The sequence below is a fragment of the Monopterus albus genome, unplaced genomic scaffold (assembly GCF_001952655.1).
Source record: "Monopterus albus unplaced genomic scaffold, M_albus_1.0 scaffold2.1, whole genome shotgun sequence".
In the NCBI taxonomy this organism is placed as follows: domain Eukaryota; kingdom Metazoa; phylum Chordata; class Actinopteri; order Synbranchiformes; family Synbranchidae; genus Monopterus; species Monopterus albus.
The window spans coordinates 8,837,603-8,857,837 of NW_018127882.1; the positions used below are offsets into that span (position 1 = coordinate 8,837,603).

The window sequence follows — 20,235 nt, forward strand, 5'->3', positions numbered from 1 at the left end:
CCCACCAAGAGCCGGGGTCTGTCGGAGGTTTCTTCCGTTAAAGGGAGTTTTTCCTCCCCACTGTCGACAAGTGCTTGCTCAAGGGGGATTTGGTGGGTTTTATGAGTTGATAATAATAAGGTCTAGACTTTACTTTGTAAAGTGAACTGAGATGACTTTTGTTGTGATTTGGCGCTATACAAATAAAATTGATTTGATTTGGACTAAAAAGCAACGCCAAGCAGTTGATTTTTAAGCGATCTATCACTTAATTATTCTGATTCAAAACAGCAGATAGCATTTCATATGAACACACTGCCAAAAACTGCAACAAAGTCAAAACGAGGATCATGTAAAGTATATAATTTTAAAATTCTGAATATGAACACAGAAGCCATACTCCACTGAAGCTATGAAAAGTCAGGTATTGTTCACAGCCCTGAAAACGGCGGTGTCATGCAAACGCTTCAGTATCAACGCTACAAAGAGAAAAAGGCAGAGAGATTAAGATAGATTTTTTTAACTGACCTCTAGAGGAGAGTCTGGTTCATCCAGGATGCTCTTCTCACCCTGTATCCGCTGCATCGTCCCTGTAGAACTGGGGTCCATTATCAACACGTTCTGACTACCAGCTCCACCAAACTTACAGTCACTCTTCCTGGAGTCAGTCGTCCTACACACCTCGTAGTTGTACACGTGTTGGAGAGTCCCTGTCCCCAAAGTGTCTGAGTAACGTGGTGGATAATATGGAATCACAGGGAGATTGGAGTGATACAGGATGCGAGACTGTCTCCACCTGTAGATCTTCACTGATATAATAACCACTAAACAGGTGATGAAGAGGAAGGAAACTACAGCCAGAGCCAGCACTAAGTAAAAAGTCAGGTTGTCATTGTACTCCTTGTCGTGTGGAAAGTCAGTGAACTCCGACAGCACTTCAGGGAAGCTGTCCGCCACCGCCACGTTAACAATGACTGTAGCTGAACGAGAGGGCTGCCCGTTGTCCTCCACTATAACAGTCAGTCTCTGTTTCACTGTGTCTTTATCAGTCACCTGGCGGATAGTTCTGATTTCTCCATTCTGTAAGCCCACTTCAAACAGCGCCCTGTCTGTGGCTTTCTGCAGTTTATAGGAGAGCCAGGCATTCTGTCCAGAGTCCACATCAACAGCCACCACTTTAGTGACCAGATAGCCCACATCTGCTGAACGAGGCACCATTTCAGCCACCACAGAGCCTCCAGTCTGGACTGGGTACAGGACCTGAGGGGGGTTGTCGTTCTGGTCCTGGATCAGTATTGTCACAGTCACATTACTACTGAGAGGAGGAGAGCCTCCATCCTGAGCTTTGACGATAAAAACCAGTTCCTTGATTTGCTCATAATCAAATGAGCGTAGTGCATATATCACTCCACTTTCTGCATTAACTGACACACAGCGGGAAACTGGAGATCCACCAAAATCAGAATCTACCAGAATATAAGAAATACGGGCGTTTTGGCTTTCATCGAGATCTTTGGCACTAACAGTGAGAAGGGAAACGTCTGGAGAGTTGTTCTCTATGATAAACGCACTGTATATATTTTGTGAAAACACAGGAGCATTATCGTTCACATCAGAAACCATCAAATGAAACGTTCTTTTAGTTGAGAGGGGAGGCATCCCCGCATCTGTCGCAACAACAGTGATATTATACTCTGAAACACTTTCACGATCTAATACAGTATCTGTTACCAAAGTGTAATAATTTCTTAAACTTGATTTAATCTTAAAAGGTGTATTTTGTTCTATTTTACACATCACCTGTCCGTTTTCACCCGAATCAAGGTCTTTAACATTTAAAATTCCAATAGTTGTACCAGGAGGGGAGTCTTCTGACACAGGACTAGTGAATGATACAATGCTAATAGTAGGGGCGTTGTCATTCACATCAATTACATCAATTATCACTTTACTTGAATCTGTCAGGCCTCCTTGATCTTTTGCATCGATTCTGAGCTCATATCTTTTATCTTTCTCAAAATCTATTGAACCAGAAACAACCAAGGCACCAGAGACTTGATCTATAGATAACAAATCAGCTATATTGCTTTTTATATTTGAAATTGAGTATGTGATGTAGCCATTAGATCCGCTATCTGCGTCTGTAGCATTCACGGTCACAATATTAGTGCCCTTCGCTGTGTTTTCTATGACAGTGGCCTTATAAACAGACTGGTTGAAAACGGGAGCATTATCATTAACATCTAACACATTTATATCGATATTTACGGTTCCAGATCTCTGCGGACTGCCACCATCTACTGCTATCAGCTTTAAAGACAGACGAGGGACGTCCTCTCTGTCTAGCTGTTTCTGAAGCACCATCTCTGCATATTTACTTCCGTCTGGATTAACATGCTCTTTCAAAACGAAATTATCCTTTGAGGTTAAAACATAATTTTGCAGGCCATTAACGCCAACGTCGGGATCTTCTGCACTGTCCAGCACAAATCGCGCCCCAATGTTGGCGGATTCGCTTATGTCTAACATGATATCTGATTTCTTGAATACCGGAGGGTGGTCATTCACATCTAACACTTCAATCGTTATGTGATGTAGCTTCATCGGATTTTCTAAAATAATTTCGAAGCTGAAGCTGCAGGGTGTGACGTCTCCACAAAGCTGCTCTCGGTCTATTCGCTCATTCACGACTAGAATCCCTTTGTCTGTCTTCAGCTCGACATACTGAGTGTTTTCTCCGGTAACAATACGGGCCCGACCAGAACGGAGCCTTTTCAGATCCAATCCAAGATCCTGCGCTACATTACCGATAAAAGAGCCCTTCCTCATCTCCTCTGGTGTGGAGTAGCGGATCTGACCAGCTACAACATAAAAGAAGCAAAGCAACAAAGTAACTATTACCCGTTGAGGTCCGGAATGCAAACGCCATTTGCAGAGTGATTGGTGATACGCCATGTCAGAAAGGGACGTTTTCCGAGGAAAAAAGAAAAGAAATCCTCCAGTCTGAATTCACAAACATCCACTCTTCCACATATGCTATGTTCGTATACTGGAAAAGAAAATTAAATTTAGCTGGACACCAAATAAAGGCTTTCTTTATCAGGATGTATACGCTTCCTGGTGGTCCCACACAGCCTATGTGATCTTACAAAGCACATCCCTGAAATGCAACATAGATATTACTCGTTGTCTGCAGATTATATTCTTGTTCAACAGCGTCGCTTAGAGTCCAAAACGTGAACACCAAACAACTTGGCTGCTGAATTTAAAAGTAATAATCAGTTAAAATAATAGCAGTGTAGTAATAGAGGCAGCAGAATTACTATTAAGTTATGTGACAATTGAGTTTCATGATTTGAGTGTTGCATGTTTAATTTGCAAAATTGTGAGAAACGTCCGCAATTAACATACATTAGCTAAGTTAATAACACATTTAAAAGTAACGATAGGAGTAGTATAAGCAGGATGCTTCAGATTAGAAGGTAAAAAAAAAAAAGGAAAGTGTTAAAGAAATAAGGGCTGGGCGCTTTGTGGTGCTGAAAACAACCAACTAAAACTAAACCTATTGCAATGTCATCTCAGTACAGAGAAACCGTGTTTGTAGGACTTTGCATATATCATCTCACCTCTAGAGGAGAGTCAGGTTCATCCAGGATGCTCTTCTCACCCTGTATCCGCTGCATCGTCCCTGTAGAACTGGGGTCCATTATCAACACGTTCTGACTACCAGCTCCACCAAACTTACAGTCACTCTTCCTGGAGTCAGTCGTCCTACACACCTCGTAGTTGTACACGTGTTGGAGAGTCCCTGTCCCCAAAGTGTCTGAGTAACGTGGTGGATAATATGGAATCACAGGGAGATTGGAGTGATACAGGATGCGAGACTGTCTCCACCTGTAGATCTTCACTGATATAATAACCACTAAACAGGTGATGAAGAGGAAGGAAACTACAGCCAGAGCCAGCACTAAGTAAAAAGTCAGGTTGTCATTGTACTCCTTGTCGTGTGGAAAGTCAGTGAACTCCGACAGCACTTCAGGGAAGCTGTCCGCCACCGCCACGTTAACAATGACTGTAGCTGAACGAGAGGGCTGCCCGTTGTCCTCCACTATAACAGTCAGTCTCTGTTTCACTGTGTCTTTATCAGTCACCTGGCGGATAGTTCTGATTTCTCCATTCTGTAAGCCCACTTCAAACAGCGCCCTGTCTGTGGCTTTCTGCAGTTTATAGGAGAGCCAGGCATTCTGTCCAGAGTCCACATCAACAGCCACCACTTTAGTGACCAGATAGCCCACATCTGCTGAACGAGGCACCATTTCAGCCACCACAGAGCCTCCAGTCTGGACTGGGTACAGGACCTGAGGGGGGTTGTCGTTCTGGTCCTGGATCAGTATTTTCACTGTCACATTACTACTGAGAGGAGGAGAGCCTCCATCCTGAGCTTTGACAGTGAATAATAGTTCTTTGATCTGCTCATAATCAAATGAGCGTAGTGCATGTATAACTCCGCTTTCTGCATTAATAGAAACATAGTCAGAAAGTGGAGCTCCAGCGATATTAGCATCTTGCAGAAGATAAGATATACGGGCGTTTTGGTTTTCATCAGGGTCTTCTGCAGTGAGCATCAGAACTGAAACACCAGGGGAGTTATTTTCTATGATAAACGCACTGTGAACACTTTTTGAAAACACTGGAGCATTATCGTTCACGTCAGAAATTTTCAAATTAAAGGTCCTTTTTGTCGACAGTGGAGGCGTCCCTGAATCTATTGCTATGACAGTAATGCTATACTCCGAAACACTTTCACGATCTAATACAGTATCTGTTACCAATGTGTAGTAATTTCTTAAACTGGACTTAATCTTGAAAGGTGCATTTTGCTCTGTTCTACAATTTACTTGACCGTTTTCACCAGAATCGAGGTCTTTAACATTTATAATGCCAATTGTTGTACCAGGAGGGGAGTCTTCTGACACAGGACTAGTGAATGACATAACACTAATAGTAGGGGCGTTGTCATTCACATCAATTATGTCAATTATCACTTTACTCGAATCTGTCAATCCTCCCTGATCTTTTGCTTCGATTCTAAGCTCATATTTTTTGTCTTTTTCATAATCAATTACACCTGTTATTAAAATAATGCCAGTGTTTTCATTAACTGTAAACAAATCACTAAGAGCACTACTAAGGTCTGAAAAATAGTACGTCACAATGCTATTTGTCCCGGAATCTGCATCAGTAGCATTAACAGTGATGACGTAGCTGTCTCTGGGCGAGTTTTCCATTACTGTAGCTTTGTACACAGACTGATTAAACACAGGCGAATTATCATTAGCATCAAGTACAGTGATATCTATATTTACTGTACCAGATCTCTGCGGAGATCCACCGTCTACTGCTATTAGTTTAAGAGACAGTTTGGGATTTGTCTCTCGGTCTAGTGGCTTCTGAAGCACCATCTCTGCATACTTTTTCCCGTCTGCATTCGCGTTTTGTTTTAGAGCAAAGTTGTCATTCTCAGTCAAAATGTATTCTCTGAGTCCATTAATACCCACGTCCTGATCTTCCGCACTCGTCAGAGGGAAACGAGAGCCAATACTAGCGATTTCGCTGATCTCAAAATTGATGTTATTTCTTTTAAACGTTGGCGAATGATCATTTACGTCTGTTATTTCAACTGCAATTTGATGTAGCTCCATTGGGTTTTCTAAAATCAGCTCAAAGCTGAAACTACACGGTGTTATGTCTCCACAGAGCTGCTCCCGGTCTATTCTCTCGTTCACGACTAAAACCCCTTTGTCTGTTTTCAGCTCGGTGTAGTGGGTGCTGTCTCCGGTCACGATACGAGCCCGGCCAGAACGCAGCCTCTGCAGTTCCAAACCAAGATCCTGTGCTACATTACCGATCACGGACCCTTTCTTCATCTCCTCCGGGATTGAATATCGGATGTGTCCAGTGACCATATGATTGACGTAAAAAAGGAACAAAAGAAGCTGCCAGTTCTGTCCACAGCCAAAGCGCCATTTTACGCACTGGGTGTAGGATCGTATTCCACATGCCATGGCAAAAGAAAAACGCAAAAATGTGCTCTACAGCGACCCAAGCTCGATGATTGTTCTAAAAATCTATTAAATATACCTCTAAAGAAAATATCTTCTCAATTTCCTGTACATATCGGGATGGATATACCAGTTAATGCGAATCTGTTTTCATCAAACGTCAGCCCACATAATGCAGCCTGTCTCTCCCAGGCCACAGCAGAAAAGGAGGGGACTGAAAGGAAACGTTTCAGAGATTGGATTGACCAACAGCGTCCCTTAGAGTCCAAAATCAGGAAGATCTTCCAACATAATGTGTAAAAATATTAAATAGTAGATTACATCGGACATCTACATGGTCAAAACTATTTAAATATTATAACTCAGTAATGGGGAAAACAGAACATTACTGTTCCTAGGTAAAAAGCTCTATTAAAAAATACATGGACATAACAGCACCGCTGCAATAGAAACCATCAAATGAACCTCACAAACAAAAACCACGACAGTTATATCATGGTTCGAAGAAGCGCTGTAAAGGGGAATGCTGGGAGTTTTATCAAACTGTTTTTTGTTTATTAAAAGCAGTGAAGTTGAGATTTTTCCTGAATCATATATGAAGTTACATGCAAATCATTTTGTCAACAGTCACGACCGTATGCACATTAACTGACTGGATATCACTCCGCTGTACAACCACATGCATAATGTTGCAAGAAATAATAAAGTTACCAGCCCGAGTTTATACAATTTTCAACCAGATCAGTTTAAGGTGCGTGGGAAATACAAAACATAAAAGTGACTGATAATAAAAGGGAGTGTTATTTTGAGGTTATGAAAAATGAAACAAAACCAAGAGAGACACAGAGATTCAAAGCGAAATTCTGTCCATGGTGCTGAAAACAAAGGTATAGATTTCAAGGATTTACTATAAATGCAATTATAAAAAGAAATCACGACACAATAACTGACCTCTAGAGGAGAGTCTGGTTCATCCAGGATGCTCTTCTCACCCTGTATCCGCTGCATCGTCCCTGTAGAACTGGGGTCCATTATCAACACGTTCTGACTACCAGCTCCACCAAACTTACAGTCACTCTTCCTGGAGTCAGTCGTCCTACACACCTCGTAGTTGTACACGTGTTGGAGAGTCCCTGTCCCCAAAGTGTCTGAGTAACGTGGTGGATAATATGGAATCACAGGGAGATTGGAGTGATACAGGATGCGAGACTGTCTCCACCTGTAGATCTTCACTGATATAATAACCACTAAACAGGTGATGAAGAGGAAGGAAACTACAGCCAGAGCCAGCACTAAGTAAAAAGTCAGGTTGTCATTGTACTCCTTGTCGTGTGGAAAGTCAGTGAACTCCGACAGCACTTCAGGGAAGCTGTCCGCCACCGCCACGTTAACAATGACTGTAGCTGAACGAGAGGGCTGCCCGTTGTCCTCCACTATAACAGTCAGTCTCTGTTTCACTGTGTCTTTATCAGTCACCTGGCGGATAGTTCTGATTTCTCCATTCTGTAAGCCCACTTCAAACAGCGCCCTGTCTGTGGCTTTCTGCAGTTTATAGGAGAGCCAGGCATTCTGTCCAGAGTCCACATCAACAGCCACCACTTTAGTGACCAGATAGCCCACATCTGCTGAACGAGGCACCATTTCAGCCACCACAGAGCCTCCAGTCTGGACTGGGTACAGGACCTGAGGGGGGTTGTCGTTCTGGTCCTGGATCAGTATTTTCACTGTCACATTACTACTGAGAGGAGGAGAGCCTCCATCCTGAGCTTTGACTACTAGCTGAAGCTGTTTATTCTGCTCATAATCAAAGGAACGGATTGCACTGAGAACTCCAGTTTCAGAATTTATAGATACATAAGTAGAGACTGGGAAACCACCGACTTCTGTTTCATCCAAGATATAAGAAATTCTCGCATTTTGATTCCAGTCAGAGTCCTGAGCGCTAACAGTGATTATTGACATTCCTGGGGAGTTATTCTCCGTGATGTGAGCATTATACACTAATCTATCAAACAAGGGGGGGTTGTCATTGATATCAGAAATTGTAAGATGCAACTTTATGGTACCTGAGAGGGGCGGGGAACCTAAATCTGCAGCAGTTATGGAAATGTTATATTCTGGTGTTTTTTCACGGTCAAAAAATGTATCTGAAACCAGTGAGTAGTAATTAATCAAGGATGATTCTATTCTGAACGGCAGATTCCTGCCTATAGTACATTTGATTTGCCCGTTTCTTTCAGAGTCTGCGTCTTTAGCATTAAAAACCGCAATAGTCGAGCCTATTGGAGCATCCTCAGACAAAATACTCGAAAATGACATGAGGTTTATCACTGGCACATTATCATTAACATCGACAATATCAATTATTACCTTACTGAGATCCGTTAACCCTCCCTGATCTTTAGCTTCAACTCTTATTTCAAATTTTTTGTCCTTTTCATAATCTATTTGTCCAGATACCGTTATTTTACCTGTGGTCTTGTCAATGCCAAACATGTCAGCTAAATGTCCTTTCAAATTAGAAAACGCATACGCCACTAAACCATTAGATCCACTGTCAGCGTCTGTAGCGTTTACGGTCATAATGTGAGTCCCTGGCGTTGCGTTTTCCAACACAGTAGCCCTGTATATAGTCTGATTAAATAACGGAGGATTATCATTAATATCTAACACGGTGATATCAATATTTACTGTACCAGATCTCTGTGGTGTCCCACCGTCCACTGCTATCAGCTTAAAGGAAAGGCGGGGTTGCTCCTCTCTGTCTAGAGCTTTCTGTAGGATAATTTCTGCAAATTTACTTCCGTCTGGGTTCGCGTGTTGTTTCAGGACAAAATTATCGCTGGTGCTCAAAATATATTTTTGCAGTCCATTGGGTCCTACGTCTGGGTCATCAGCACTTTCCAAAACGAAGCGAGAGCCGATTACAGCAGATTCGCTTATCTCCATTTGTACGTAGTTATTTCTAAACAGAGGCGCGTGGTCATTTACATCTAGTATTTCGACCATTATACGATGTAACTCGATTGGATTTTCCAGAATGATTTCGAAGCTGAAACTGCAGGGTATTACGTCTCCACAAAGCTGCTCTCGGTCTATTCTCTCATTCACAACCAAAATCCCTTTGTCTGTATTCAGCTCGATGTACTGGATGTTTTCACCGGTCACAATCCGGGCCCGGCCAGAACGGAGCCTTTTCAAATCCAAACCAAGATCTTGTGCTACGTTACCAATCAGAGATCCTTTCTTCATTTCTTCTGGGACAGAATAACGAATCTGGCAATACACCACTGAATTCAGGACTAAAATATAAACAAATAACCATCCGGGCCACCACAGGCCTGAGGGAAAACGCCTTTTAACACGTTGCAGTAATCCCGAAGTAGCCATATTACACGGTGCTTGTAGATCAATCAGTCTCCTCAAAAATCTTTGAGTGGCAATTACAAAGCGACTAAAGGAAAACAATCAAAAACAGCGCAGATTTCATAGGTATTTTGCTTTGTATACCACCGTTCTTCTTCTACAGAATAAAGACTCTTATCAGAGGCGAGGCAGTATTGTCACTGACGACACTAACGATTTTCAGAGAGCAACAGCGTCCCTTAGAGGATGGAGCTATTTAAAGTGACATAAATGATGACCAACTCTATTTATTTATTTAAAGAATTATAATTTAGCACAGAGAAAATACAACACGTGCACACCCAGTGACTTCACTATCACTGACTTAAATTTAAGTCCCTTTGATATATTAATCTTAAAACGCATTGTCTAAAAAATACCAGGAATTGAATAATTATTTTAAAAGTATGGAAGCGATGTAAATACTTTGGTCTAAGTGGCCTTGAGGAAAAACACCAGCACGTATTAATGTAGTGCTGTCCAAGCTTCAGGTGCTGAAATGTGCCAGATGAACACTGACTGTATTCTTTATATGAAATAAGAATTTTCAACATAATTTAAACATTAAAGAAGATACGAATGCCACCACAAACAATTACCGGTAGGAAAAAATGTATGCACATCCACATTTCAGATTACGTAACATACAAGACCACACTGCCAAAGACTGCAACAAAGTCAAAACCAGGTTCATATAAAGTATCAGAGGTGAGAATGTTTTGAAATTCTGAATATGAACAAAGAGGCCGTGCTCCAATGAAGCTGAGAACAGAAATGTATTGTCCACAGCCCTGACAACTATGGTATGTCATGCATCGGTTCAGTATCAATGCTACTAAGACAGAAAAAGAAAACCAAAAGGAAAAAAAGAAGCTAGATTATTTAACTAACCTCTGGAGACGCTGTCCACGGTGCTGAAAATAACAACATGATGTGCAAATGGATTTTTCAGTACAACAACATCAAAGAAGAAAACACAAGGACACAGCTGTTTAACTAACCTCTAGAGGAGAGTCTGGTTCATCCAGGATGCTCTTCTCACCCTGTATCCGCTGCATTGTCCCTGTAGAACTGGGGTCCATTATCAACACGTTCTGACTACCAGCTCCACCAAACTTACAGTCACTCTTCCTGGAGTCAGTCGTCCTGCACACCTCGTAGTTGTACACGTGTTGGAGAGTCCCTGTCCCCAAAGTGTCTGAGTAACGTGGTGGATAATATGGAATCACAGGGAGATTGGAGTGATACAGGATGCGAGACTGTCTCCACCTGTAGATCTTCACTGATATAATAACCACTAAACAGGTGATGAAGAGGAAGGAAACTACAGCCAGAGCCAGCACTAAGTAAAAAGTCAGGTTGTCATTGTACTCCTTGTCGTGTGGAAAGTCAGTGAACTCCGACAGCACTTCAGGGAAGCTGTCCGCCACCGCCACGTTAACAATGACTGTAGCTGAACGAGAGGGCTGCCCGTTGTCCTCCACTATAACAGTCAGTCTCTGTTTCACTGTGTCTTTATCAGTCACCTGGCGGATAGTTCTGATTTCTCCATTCTGTAAGCCCACTTCAAACAGCGCCCTGTCTGTGGCTTTCTGCAGTTTATAGGAGAGCCAGGCATTCTGTCCAGAGTCCACATCAACAGCCACCACTTTAGTGACCAGATAGCCCACATCTGCTGAACGAGGCACCATTTCAGCCACCACAGAGCCTCCAGTCTGGACTGGGTACAGTACCTGAGGTGGGTTGTCGTTCTGGTCTTGGATCAGTATTGTCACAGTCACATTGCTACTGAGAGGAGGAGAGCCTCCATCCTGAGCTTTGATAATTAGCTCAAATTGTTTAATTTGTTCATAATCAAAGGAGCGAATCGCGCTAACAACCCCCGTTTCAGAGTTTAATGACACATAAGAAGAAACTGGACTTCCACTGACCTGAGTGTCCTCTAAAAGATACGAGACTCTCGCGTTTTGATTCCAGTCAGAGTCCCGTGCGCTGACAGCAAATACAAAAACTCCAGGGGAATTATTTTCTGTGATGTAAGCAGAATAGCTGCTTTTATCAAATAATGGTGCATTGTCGTTTACGTCCGAGATCTTAAGATTTAAATTAGCTGAACTAGAAAGAGGGGGACTCCCAAAATCAGTGGCTGTTATAGTTATGTTATATTCTGAGACGGATTCTCTGTCAAAATGCTGATCTGAAACTAAGTTGTAATAATTTGTTATTGATGACTCGATTTTAAAGGGACGTTTACCAGCTACAGAACAGTGTATTTGCCCATTTCTCTCAGAATCCGCATCTTTTATGTTCAAAATAGCAATCGTTGTACCAGGGGGTACATCTTCAGATACCATGTTAGAAAATGACATGATAGTTATAACTGGGGCATTGTCGTTGACATCAAAAACATCTACTATAACTTTACTTGTCCCAGTTAATCCACCCTGATCCTTGGCTTCTACCCTCACCTCGTATTTTTTGTCTTTTTCATAATCTATTTGACCAGAAACATAAATTCTGCCAGTGTTTTCATCAATGCTGAATATATCTGCAGCGCTTCCTTTCATTTTAGATAAACTGTAAGTAATGAGTCCATACGAACCGCTGTCAGCGTCTGTGGCATTTACTGAAATAATGCTTGTGCCTGTCATTGTGTTTTCCATCACAGATGCTTTATACACTGACTGGTTAAATACTGGAGCGTTGTCGTTTGCATCTAACACAGTGACATCTATAGTTACTGTACCAGATCTCTGTGGTGTCCCTCCGTCAACTGCGATTAGTTTCAAAGACAAATTGGGATGACGCTCTCTGTCTAAGGGCTTCTGCAGCACCATTTCAACATATTTACTTCCGTCTGGATTTGCGTGTTGCTGCAAGATAAAATTGTCATTTGGGGATAAAACATAGTCTTGCAACGCGTTTTGGCCCACATCTAGATCCTCCGCGCTCTGCAGTGGAAACTGCACACCAACTACAGCTGATTCACTTATTTCAAAACTGATACGTTTATCCTTAATTGGGAAAACAGGAGCGTGATCATTTATATCCAGCACCTCAACAGTTATTCTGTGCAATTCCATTGGATTTTCTAAAATCACCTCAAAGCTGAAGCTGCACGGTGTCACGTCTCCACAAAGCTGCTCCCGGTCTATTCTCTCATTCACGACTAAAATCCCTTTGTCTGTCTTCAGCTCGGTGTATTGGACGTTTTCTCCGGTCACAATACGGGCCCGCCCAGATCGGAGCCTTTTCAGATCCAAACCAAGATCCTGCGCTACATTACCGATAACAGAGCCTTTCTTCATCTCCTCCGGTATAGAATACCGAATCTGACCACCTACCATGTTAACGACATGAAGCAGTAAGATAAGCAGTCTTATGTGCCGTCCCACTCCATGAAACAATCGCCATTTTAAGAATTTGTGGGTGGAAGATCTTCTTAGTGCCATCATTCAAAACAAGGAATTGAAAAAGGAAGTTTGAATCCACTTGATATAACGGAAAAGCTGCTTCTCATGTATCAGTTTCCTGGTTTTAACTAAACACGTCTCCAACGTTTATATGTAAGCCCGTGAGACACTGTTCATCACAAACCTCGACAAAACACAGTGAGCCTTATTCACTGTAGTCAGCCAGGGCAAGGACTGGATGACGACACAGCACAGAAAAATATTTTGACCAACAGCGTCTCTTACAGTCTAAAAGGTGAACATCAAATAAGGCCTCTGCAACAGTATTAACACTCAACGCTGACAAACTGCACACATCTCTATCTCCAGTGGAAATCACAGGGGAGGACTTTAACATAATCTTTGCAAAGTCACAGGTTTCACGTCAAAAGCAGCATTAAGACAAATTCAGTGTAAAATAAACATCAAACGTGGCTTAGACCTCTCAAACAGCCTAGAATAGAATTAACCTCATTTAATACATCTCTATTTTAGTAGAAGGTTAGTTTTCAAAGTAAGATGTGCAAATTAAAGCTTTAACACAACACGTCATATATTAACCAGGTCAATGAAACAACTAAACATTGAAGCGCAAATACGTTGTTCCGAGAAGTAAAAGACAAATTATCATTTTTAAAACTGACATGCATATTGTATGGTTCCATTCTCATCAAAAGTAATGGGTTTGATTACAAAATGTTATTTGAACTAACACTGAAGTGAAGCTGTCTCCTGTGTGATATATTATTATCAGAAAAAGTGTCAGGATTTTTGTGCAAAAGTAAAATACCTTTGAGAAACAACGAGGTCATACAGTAACTTTCATTAGTGCAGCAGAAAATTTTGATTTGCCAATTGGAGCAATAGATGGTTATGCTTACTGCTATTTTTCCTGTGCCCTTATTTACTAAATACTGTTAGCTGCCACAAAAAAAAATAGATTCTTACCATCCTGTAGGAGTGAGGTTATTAATCTCATGAAAAACCTTAGCCTTGAATGCAGTGCACAAAAGTATGACATTACTTTGGCAAATGAGAAATATACATATGGACGTTATCTGTAAGAGCCAGTTTAACGGCTGCATGTGTTGTCTACTGCTGTCCATGGTGCTGAAAGTGACAATCGTGTGCAACAGTGTGCTTTATCAATGCAGCTAAAACAAATGTGCCAAAACACATGCATCTAAAACTTTCAACTGACCTCTAGAGGAGAGTCAGGTTCATCCAGGATGCTCTTCTCACCCTGTATCCGCTGCATCGTCCCTGTAGAACTGGGGTCCATTATCAACACGTTCTGACTACCAGCTCCACCAAACTTACAGTCACTCTTCCTGGAGTCAGTCGTCCTACACACCTCGTAGTTGTACACGTGTTGGAGAGTCCCTGTCCCCAAAGTGTCTGAGTAACGTGGTGGATAATATGGAATCACAGGGAGATTGGAGTGATACAGGATGCGAGACTGTCTCCACCTGTAGATCTTCACTGATATAATAACCACTAAACAGGTGATGAAGAGGAAGGAAACTACAGCCAGAGCCAGCACTAAGTAAAAAGTCAGGTTGTCATTGTACTCCTTGTCGTGTGGAAAGTCAGTGAACTCCGACAGCACTTCAGGGAAGCTGTCCGCCACCGCCACGTTAACAATGACTGTAGCTGAACGAGAGGGCTGCCCGTTGTCCTCCACTATAACAGTCAGTCTCTGTTTCACTGTGTCTTTATCAGTCACCTGGCGGATAGTTCTGATTTCTCCATTCTGTAAGCCCACTTCAAACAGCGCCCTGTCTGTGGCTTTCTGCAGTTTATAGGAGAGCCAGGCATTCTGTCCAGAGTCCACATCAACAGCCACCACTTTAGTGACCAGATAGCCCACATCTGCTGAACGAGGCACCATTTCAGCCACCACAGAGCCTCCAGTCTGGACTGGGTACAGGACCTGAGGGGGGTTGTCGTTCTGGTCCTGGATCAGTATTTTCACAGTCACATTGTCCATGGTGCTGATAGAAAACTGAACAGCGACTGTTTATAACTTGATAAATTATATATGAACACACATATAGAACACATTTACAACCCTATTTAACTGACCTCCAGAGGAGAGTCTGGTTCATCCAGGATGCTCTTCTCACCCTGTATCTGCTGCATCGTCCCTGTAGAACTGGGGTCCATTATCAACACGTTCTGACTACCAGCTCCACCAAACTTACAGTCACTCTTCCTGGAGTCAGTCGTCCTACACACCTCGTAGTTGTACACGTGTTGGAGAGTCCCTGTCCCCAAAGTGTCTGAGTAACGTGGTGGATAATATGGAATCACAGGGAGATTGGAGTGATACAGGATGCGAGACTGTCTCCACCTGTAGATCTTCACTGATATAATAACCACTAAACAGGTGATGAAGAGGAAGGAAACTACAGCCAGAGCCAGCACTAAGTAAAAAGTCAGGTTGTCATTGTACTCCTTGTCGTGTGGAAAGTCAGTGAACTCCGACAGCACTTCAGGGAAGCTGTCCGCCACCGCCACGTTAACAATGACTGTAGCTGAACGAGAGGGCTGCCCGTTGTCCTCCACTATAACAGTCAGTCTCTGTTTCACTGTGTCTTTATCAGTCACCTGGCGGATAGTTCTGATTTCTCCATTCTGTAAGCCCACTTCAAACAGCGCCCTGTCTGTGGCTTTCTGCAGTTTATAGGAGAGCCAGGCATTCTGTCCAGAGTCCACATCAACAGCCACCACTTTAGTGACCAGATAGCCCACATCTGCTGAACGAGGCACCATTTCAGCCACCACAGAGCCTCCAGTCTGGACTGGGTACAGGACCTGAGGGGGGTTGTCATTCTGGTCCTGGATCAGTATTTTCACTGTCACATTACTACTGAGAGGAGGAGAGCCTCCATCCTGAGCTTTGACGATGAAAACCAATTGCTTGATTTGCTCATAATCAAATGAACGCACTGCATGTATAACTCCACTTTCTGCATTGACAGAAACATAGTCAGACACCGGATTTCCGCCTACGTCATTGACATCTAGAATATAAGATACACGGGCGTTTTGGTTAGCATCTGGATCTTGTGCACTTACAGTAAGGAGAGAAACACCCGGAGAATTATTTTCTATGATAAAAGCATTGTAAACCTCTTGTTTAAACATGGGAGCATTATCGTTCACATCAGAGACCTTTAAGTAAAAGGTCCTTATAGTTGAGAGGGGAGGCATCCCTGCATCTGTCGCAACAACAGTGATATTATACTCTGACACACTTTCTCTATCTAACTTAGAATCTGTGACCAAATTATAGTAATTTCTTAAATTAGATTTAATCTTGAAAGGAGCATTTTGTTCTATTCTACAAATCACCTGTCCATTATCACCTGAATCCAGGTCTTTTACATTAATGATGCCAACTGTTGTGCCAGGAGGGGAGTCTTCTGACACGGGACTAGTGAAGGACATCACGTTAATGACAGGTGCATTATCATTCACGTCAATCACATCGACTACAATTTTACTGGAGTCTGTCAAAGCACCTTGGTCTGTTGCTTCAATACGTATTTCATATTTTTTTGTTTTTTCATAGTCAACCCCCCCTGAAAGAAACACCACACCTGTCGTCTTGTTCATGTAAAAAATGCTGTCGATACTGCCTTGCATTTTGGAAACAGAATAGTAAATCAAACCATTCAGTTCGCTATCTGCATCGGTTGCATTCACAGTGGTGATGTAAGTACCTCTTGCAGCATTTTCCATTACAGTGGCCTTGTAGACTGACTGATTGAAAACGGGAGAATTGTCGTTAACATCTAGGACAGTGATGTCGATATTCACTGTGCCAGATTTCTGTGGCGTTCCACCGTCCACTGCTATCAGCTTTAAGGACAGACTCGGATGTCGCTCTCTGTCCAGCGGGTTCTCAAGAACTATCTCCGCGAATTTTCTTCCGTCTGTGTTGGAAAGCTTTTTTAATGCAAAATTTTCATTTGGAGACAAATGATAATCCTGAAGCCCGTTGACTCCTACATCAGGATCATTAGCTGTTGGCAGAACAAAACGTGCTCCCGGTGCGGCTGATTCTCCAATCGTCAAATGCATGTCATGCTGATGAAAAGACGGCGAATTATCATTTATGTCTAACACTTCGACTGTAACGTGGTGCAGTTCCATCGGATTTTCTAAAATCAAATCAAAAGTAAAGCTGCATGGCGTTGTGTCTCCACACAACTGTTCCCTGTCTATTCTCTCATTCACGACTAGAATCCCTTTGTCCGTCTTCAGCTCGGTGTACTGGATGCTGTCTCCCGTCACGATACGGGCTCGGCCAGAGTGGATCCTCTGCATGTCTATTCCAAGATCCAATGCGATATTCCCAATAAGGGATCCCTTCTTCATTTCTTCTGGGACTGAATAACGTATTTGCCCACTGGCAATGTGACTGAGGAAAAGGAGAAACAGATTTCTCTGCGACGTCAATTTGTAGAGTAAACGCCATCTTAGAGTACGGTAGACACTGTTTCCGAAATCCATGATATCAAAGAAGTGAAATAAAAGTACACTATCAAAACAGCAGTAGTAGAAAACCGAAGTTAATAATGAGACCTCTGTATCTAGATTCCTTTCCCTCGCAGTGAAAAATATCAAATCAAAGCCAGTCTGTGTATCCACCCTCCACAGAGTGAAGAGAGGCACCGCCTAAAACACTGTTCACATTTGTTTTTACTTGGCCAACAGCGTCTCTTAGAGTCCAGCCAACGAATATCAACAGAGAATAGGAGGAAAAAAAGGAAATTCAGTTTCCAAAGCAACTGAATGCAGACAGTTCCCCTTACCGAACAAATTAACGTAGCCACATAGCACTCGAAATAGAAACAAATGCATACAGTGACATATGACAAATTCAGTATTACACTACACTGGAGACCTAATAAATTATACTGTCATACAATGCAGTGCATCTAAGGAATGCAAACGGTGACAACTCTCTTAATCACTACACACTAAAGCACATCAAACATAATAGGACGTTTCCAAGAAAAAAGGGATCAGTATTTTACATTACACAATAGTTATGCTGAGAAAATAGAATTACTCTGAGGCTTCCAGAGAATCTTAATTATCGGAAAACTGCGAAGATTTCCATCTAAAATTGGAAAAATAACCACATCTATTAAAACACTAAGGATGTTACATAAACACTTATGCTGAAGCCACAAGAGTCGATTTATAATAATGCTGTATATAAATGTTTTGTGTAAGAATGGATGTTAAGTATTGATGATAAACGACAATGTAGCCACTAGTCTGAATTTCGACTTGTGCAGGAAACGATTACAATGTGGAAGAAAGCGCTGCCATCACCAGCAGTCACGAGCGTTTTCTAGTCTCATCTAACACTGCTAATTAATTATTTGACTATAGTCAAAAGGCATCTTTACTACCCTGTGAATTCCACATGAAGCTAGGTTACTCAACATGTCTATATATATACACTAATTATGTAGGTTATTAGGACATGATCAACAGTCAAATGCAGCACAAATGCAAAAAATATAAAGCAATTTTAATATTCTGGAAAAAACTGTGGGCTGTGGGCTCTGAGTTATTCATTGTTCAATATTGATATTTTAATCTTACAGAATCCTTGCTCCTCATACAAAAATACCGTACAAAAAACCCTAATCAAAAGCGATACAATTTGCCCGGAGACTGCAGAACTACTTTTCCCAAAATGCATAGCGCAATACAGCATAGTTACATAACACAGTACGAATGAGATTTCTATATGTTTTCCAAAACCGTGGTTTAAAGACAAACAGTAGAAACTTTTCCCCAGGTAATGTAAAAAGAGACGCTGTCCATGGTGCTGAAAATAACAACATGATGTCCAAATGGATCAGACGCTGTCCATGGTGCTGAAAATAACCACATGATATGCAAATGGATTTATAAGTACAACAACATCAAGGAAAAAACACAAGGACACAGCTGTTTAACTAACCTCTAGAGGAGAGTCTGGATCACCACACTTACAGTCACTCTTCCTGGAGTCAGTCGTCCTACACACCTCGTAGTTGTACACGTGTTGGAGAGTCCCTGTCCCCAAAGTGTCTGAGTAACGTGGTGGATAATATGGAATCACAGGGAGATTGGAGTGATACAGGATGCGAGACTGTCTCCACCTGTAGATCTTCACTGATATAATAACCACTAAACAGGTGATGAAGAGGAAGGAAACTACAGCCAGAGCCAGCACTAAGTAAAAAGTCAGGTTGTCATTGTACTCCTTGTCGTGTGGAAAGTCAGTGAACTCCGACAGCACTTCAGGGAAGCTGTCCGCCACCGCCACGTTAACAATGACTGTAGCTGAACGAGAGGGCTGCCCGTTGTCCTCCACTATAACAGTCAGTCTCTGTTTCACTGTGTCTTTATCAGTCACCTGGCGGATAGTTCTGATTTCTCCATTCTGTAAGCCCACTTCAAACAGCGCCCTGTCTGTGGCTTTCTGCAGTTTATAGGAGAGCCAGGCATTCTGTCCAGAGTCCACATCAACAGCCACCACTTTAGTGACCAGATAGCCCACATCTGCTGAACGAGGCACCATTTCAGCCACCACAGAGCCTCCAGTCTGGACTGGGTACAGTACCTGAGGTGGGTTGTCGTTCTGGTCTTGGATCAGTATTGTCACAGTCACATTGCTACTGAGAGGAGGAGAGCCTCCATCCTGAGCTTTGATAATTAGCTCAAATTGTTTAATTTGTTCATAATCAAAGGAGCGAATCGCGCTAACAACCCCCGTTTCAGAGTTTAATGACACATAAGAAGAAACTGGACTTCCACTGACCTGAGTGTCCTCTAAAAGATACGAGACTCTCGCGTTTTGATTCCAGTCAGAGTCCCGTGCGCTGACAGCAAATACAAAAACTCCAGGGGAATTATTTTCTGTGATGTAAGCAGAATAGCTGCTTTTATCAAATAATGGTGCATTGTCGTTTACGTCCGAGATCTTAAGATTTAAATTAGCTGAACTAGAAAGAGGGGGGGTCCCAAAATCAGTGGCTGTTATAGTTATGTTATATTCTGAGACGGATTCTCTGTCAAAATGCTGATCTGAAACTAAGTTGTAATAGTTTGTTATTGATGACTCGATTTTAAAGGGAAGTTTAGCAGGTATCGAACATTTTATTTGCCCATTTCTCTCAGAATCCGCATCTTTTATGTTCAAAATAGCAATCGTTGTACCAGGGGGTACATCTTCAGATACCATGTTAGAAAATGACATGATAGTTATAACTGGGGCATTGTCGTTGACATCAAAAACATCTACTATAACTTTACTTGTCCCA

At 42.2% G+C, this 20,235-nt stretch overlaps 4 protein-coding genes across 5 annotated transcripts in view; all 4 read right to left on the reverse strand.

Moving 5' to 3' along the window:
- Positions 1 to 498: 498 nt before the first annotated feature.
- LOC109955481 (protocadherin beta-16-like) lies at positions 499 to 3,156 on the reverse strand. Its single transcript, XM_020591668.1, has one exon. The coding sequence runs from the start codon at positions 2,932 to 2,934 to the stop codon at positions 499 to 501; it is 2,436 nt and encodes an 811-aa protein (XP_020447324.1). The 5' UTR covers positions 2,935 to 3,156.
- Positions 3,157 to 3,596: 440 nt separating this feature from the next.
- Positions 3,597 to 20,235, reverse strand: part of LOC109955508 (uncharacterized) — a 24,772-nt gene continuing 8,133 nt past the window's right edge. The window contains exons 4-12 of the mRNA XM_020591740.1: positions 18,891 to 19,613; positions 16,270 to 16,993; positions 14,984 to 15,924; positions 14,100 to 14,855; positions 13,847 to 13,850; positions 12,567 to 12,786; positions 10,448 to 11,318; positions 6,993 to 7,835; positions 3,597 to 6,071 (exon numbers count right to left, since the gene is read on the reverse strand). Coding sequence (XP_020447396.1) covers positions 3,597 to 6,071; positions 6,993 to 7,835; positions 10,448 to 11,318; positions 12,567 to 12,786; positions 13,847 to 13,850; positions 14,100 to 14,855; positions 14,984 to 15,924; positions 16,270 to 16,993; positions 18,891 to 19,613 — 7,557 coding nt within the window. The remainder of the gene's footprint in view (positions 6,072 to 6,992; positions 7,836 to 10,447; positions 11,319 to 12,566; positions 12,787 to 13,846; positions 13,851 to 14,099; positions 14,856 to 14,983; positions 15,925 to 16,269; positions 16,994 to 18,890; positions 19,614 to 20,235) is intronic.
- Positions 10,424 to 13,167, reverse strand: LOC109956001 (protocadherin gamma-A11-like). The gene has a single exon (XM_020592729.1). The coding sequence runs from the start codon at positions 12,899 to 12,901 to the stop codon at positions 10,439 to 10,441; it is 2,463 nt and encodes an 820-aa protein (XP_020448385.1). The 5' UTR covers positions 12,902 to 13,167; the 3' UTR covers positions 10,424 to 10,438.
- LOC109956009 (protocadherin gamma-A11-like) lies at positions 13,697 to 17,529 on the reverse strand. Of its 2 annotated transcripts, XM_020592769.1 has the most exons (2): positions 15,716 to 17,528; positions 13,697 to 14,831 (listed from the first exon to the last, which is right to left on the reverse strand). In XM_020592769.1, exons 1-2 carry the CDS (start codon positions 17,417 to 17,419, stop codon positions 14,091 to 14,093), a joined length of 2,445 nt encoding a protein of 814 aa, XP_020448425.1. In that variant the 5' UTR covers positions 17,420 to 17,528; the 3' UTR covers positions 13,697 to 14,090. The 2 variants fall into 2 exon arrangements, with proteins under 2 accessions (XP_020448425.1, XP_020448415.1); XM_020592759.1 differs by lacking the exon at positions 13,697 to 14,831 and having other exon boundaries at positions 14,920 to 17,529.

Bases quoted from the DNA above. Each gene is read 5' to 3' on its own strand.
- LOC109955481 (XM_020591668.1), bottom strand. From the start codon at position 2,934: ATGGCGTATCACCAATCACTCTGCAAATGGCGTTTGCATTCCGGACCT.
- LOC109956001 (XM_020592729.1), bottom strand. From the start codon at position 12,901: ATGATGGCACTAAGAAGATCTTCCACCCACAAATTCTTAAAATGGCGA.
- LOC109956009 (XM_020592769.1), bottom strand. From the start codon at position 17,419: ATGGATTTCGGAAACAGTGTCTACCGTACTCTAAGATGGCGTTTACTC. The intron at 14,832-15,715 runs GTCCTGTACCCA...AACCCCCCTCAG, and splicing joins AGAATGACAACCCCCCTCAG to GTCCTGTACCCAGTCCAGAC.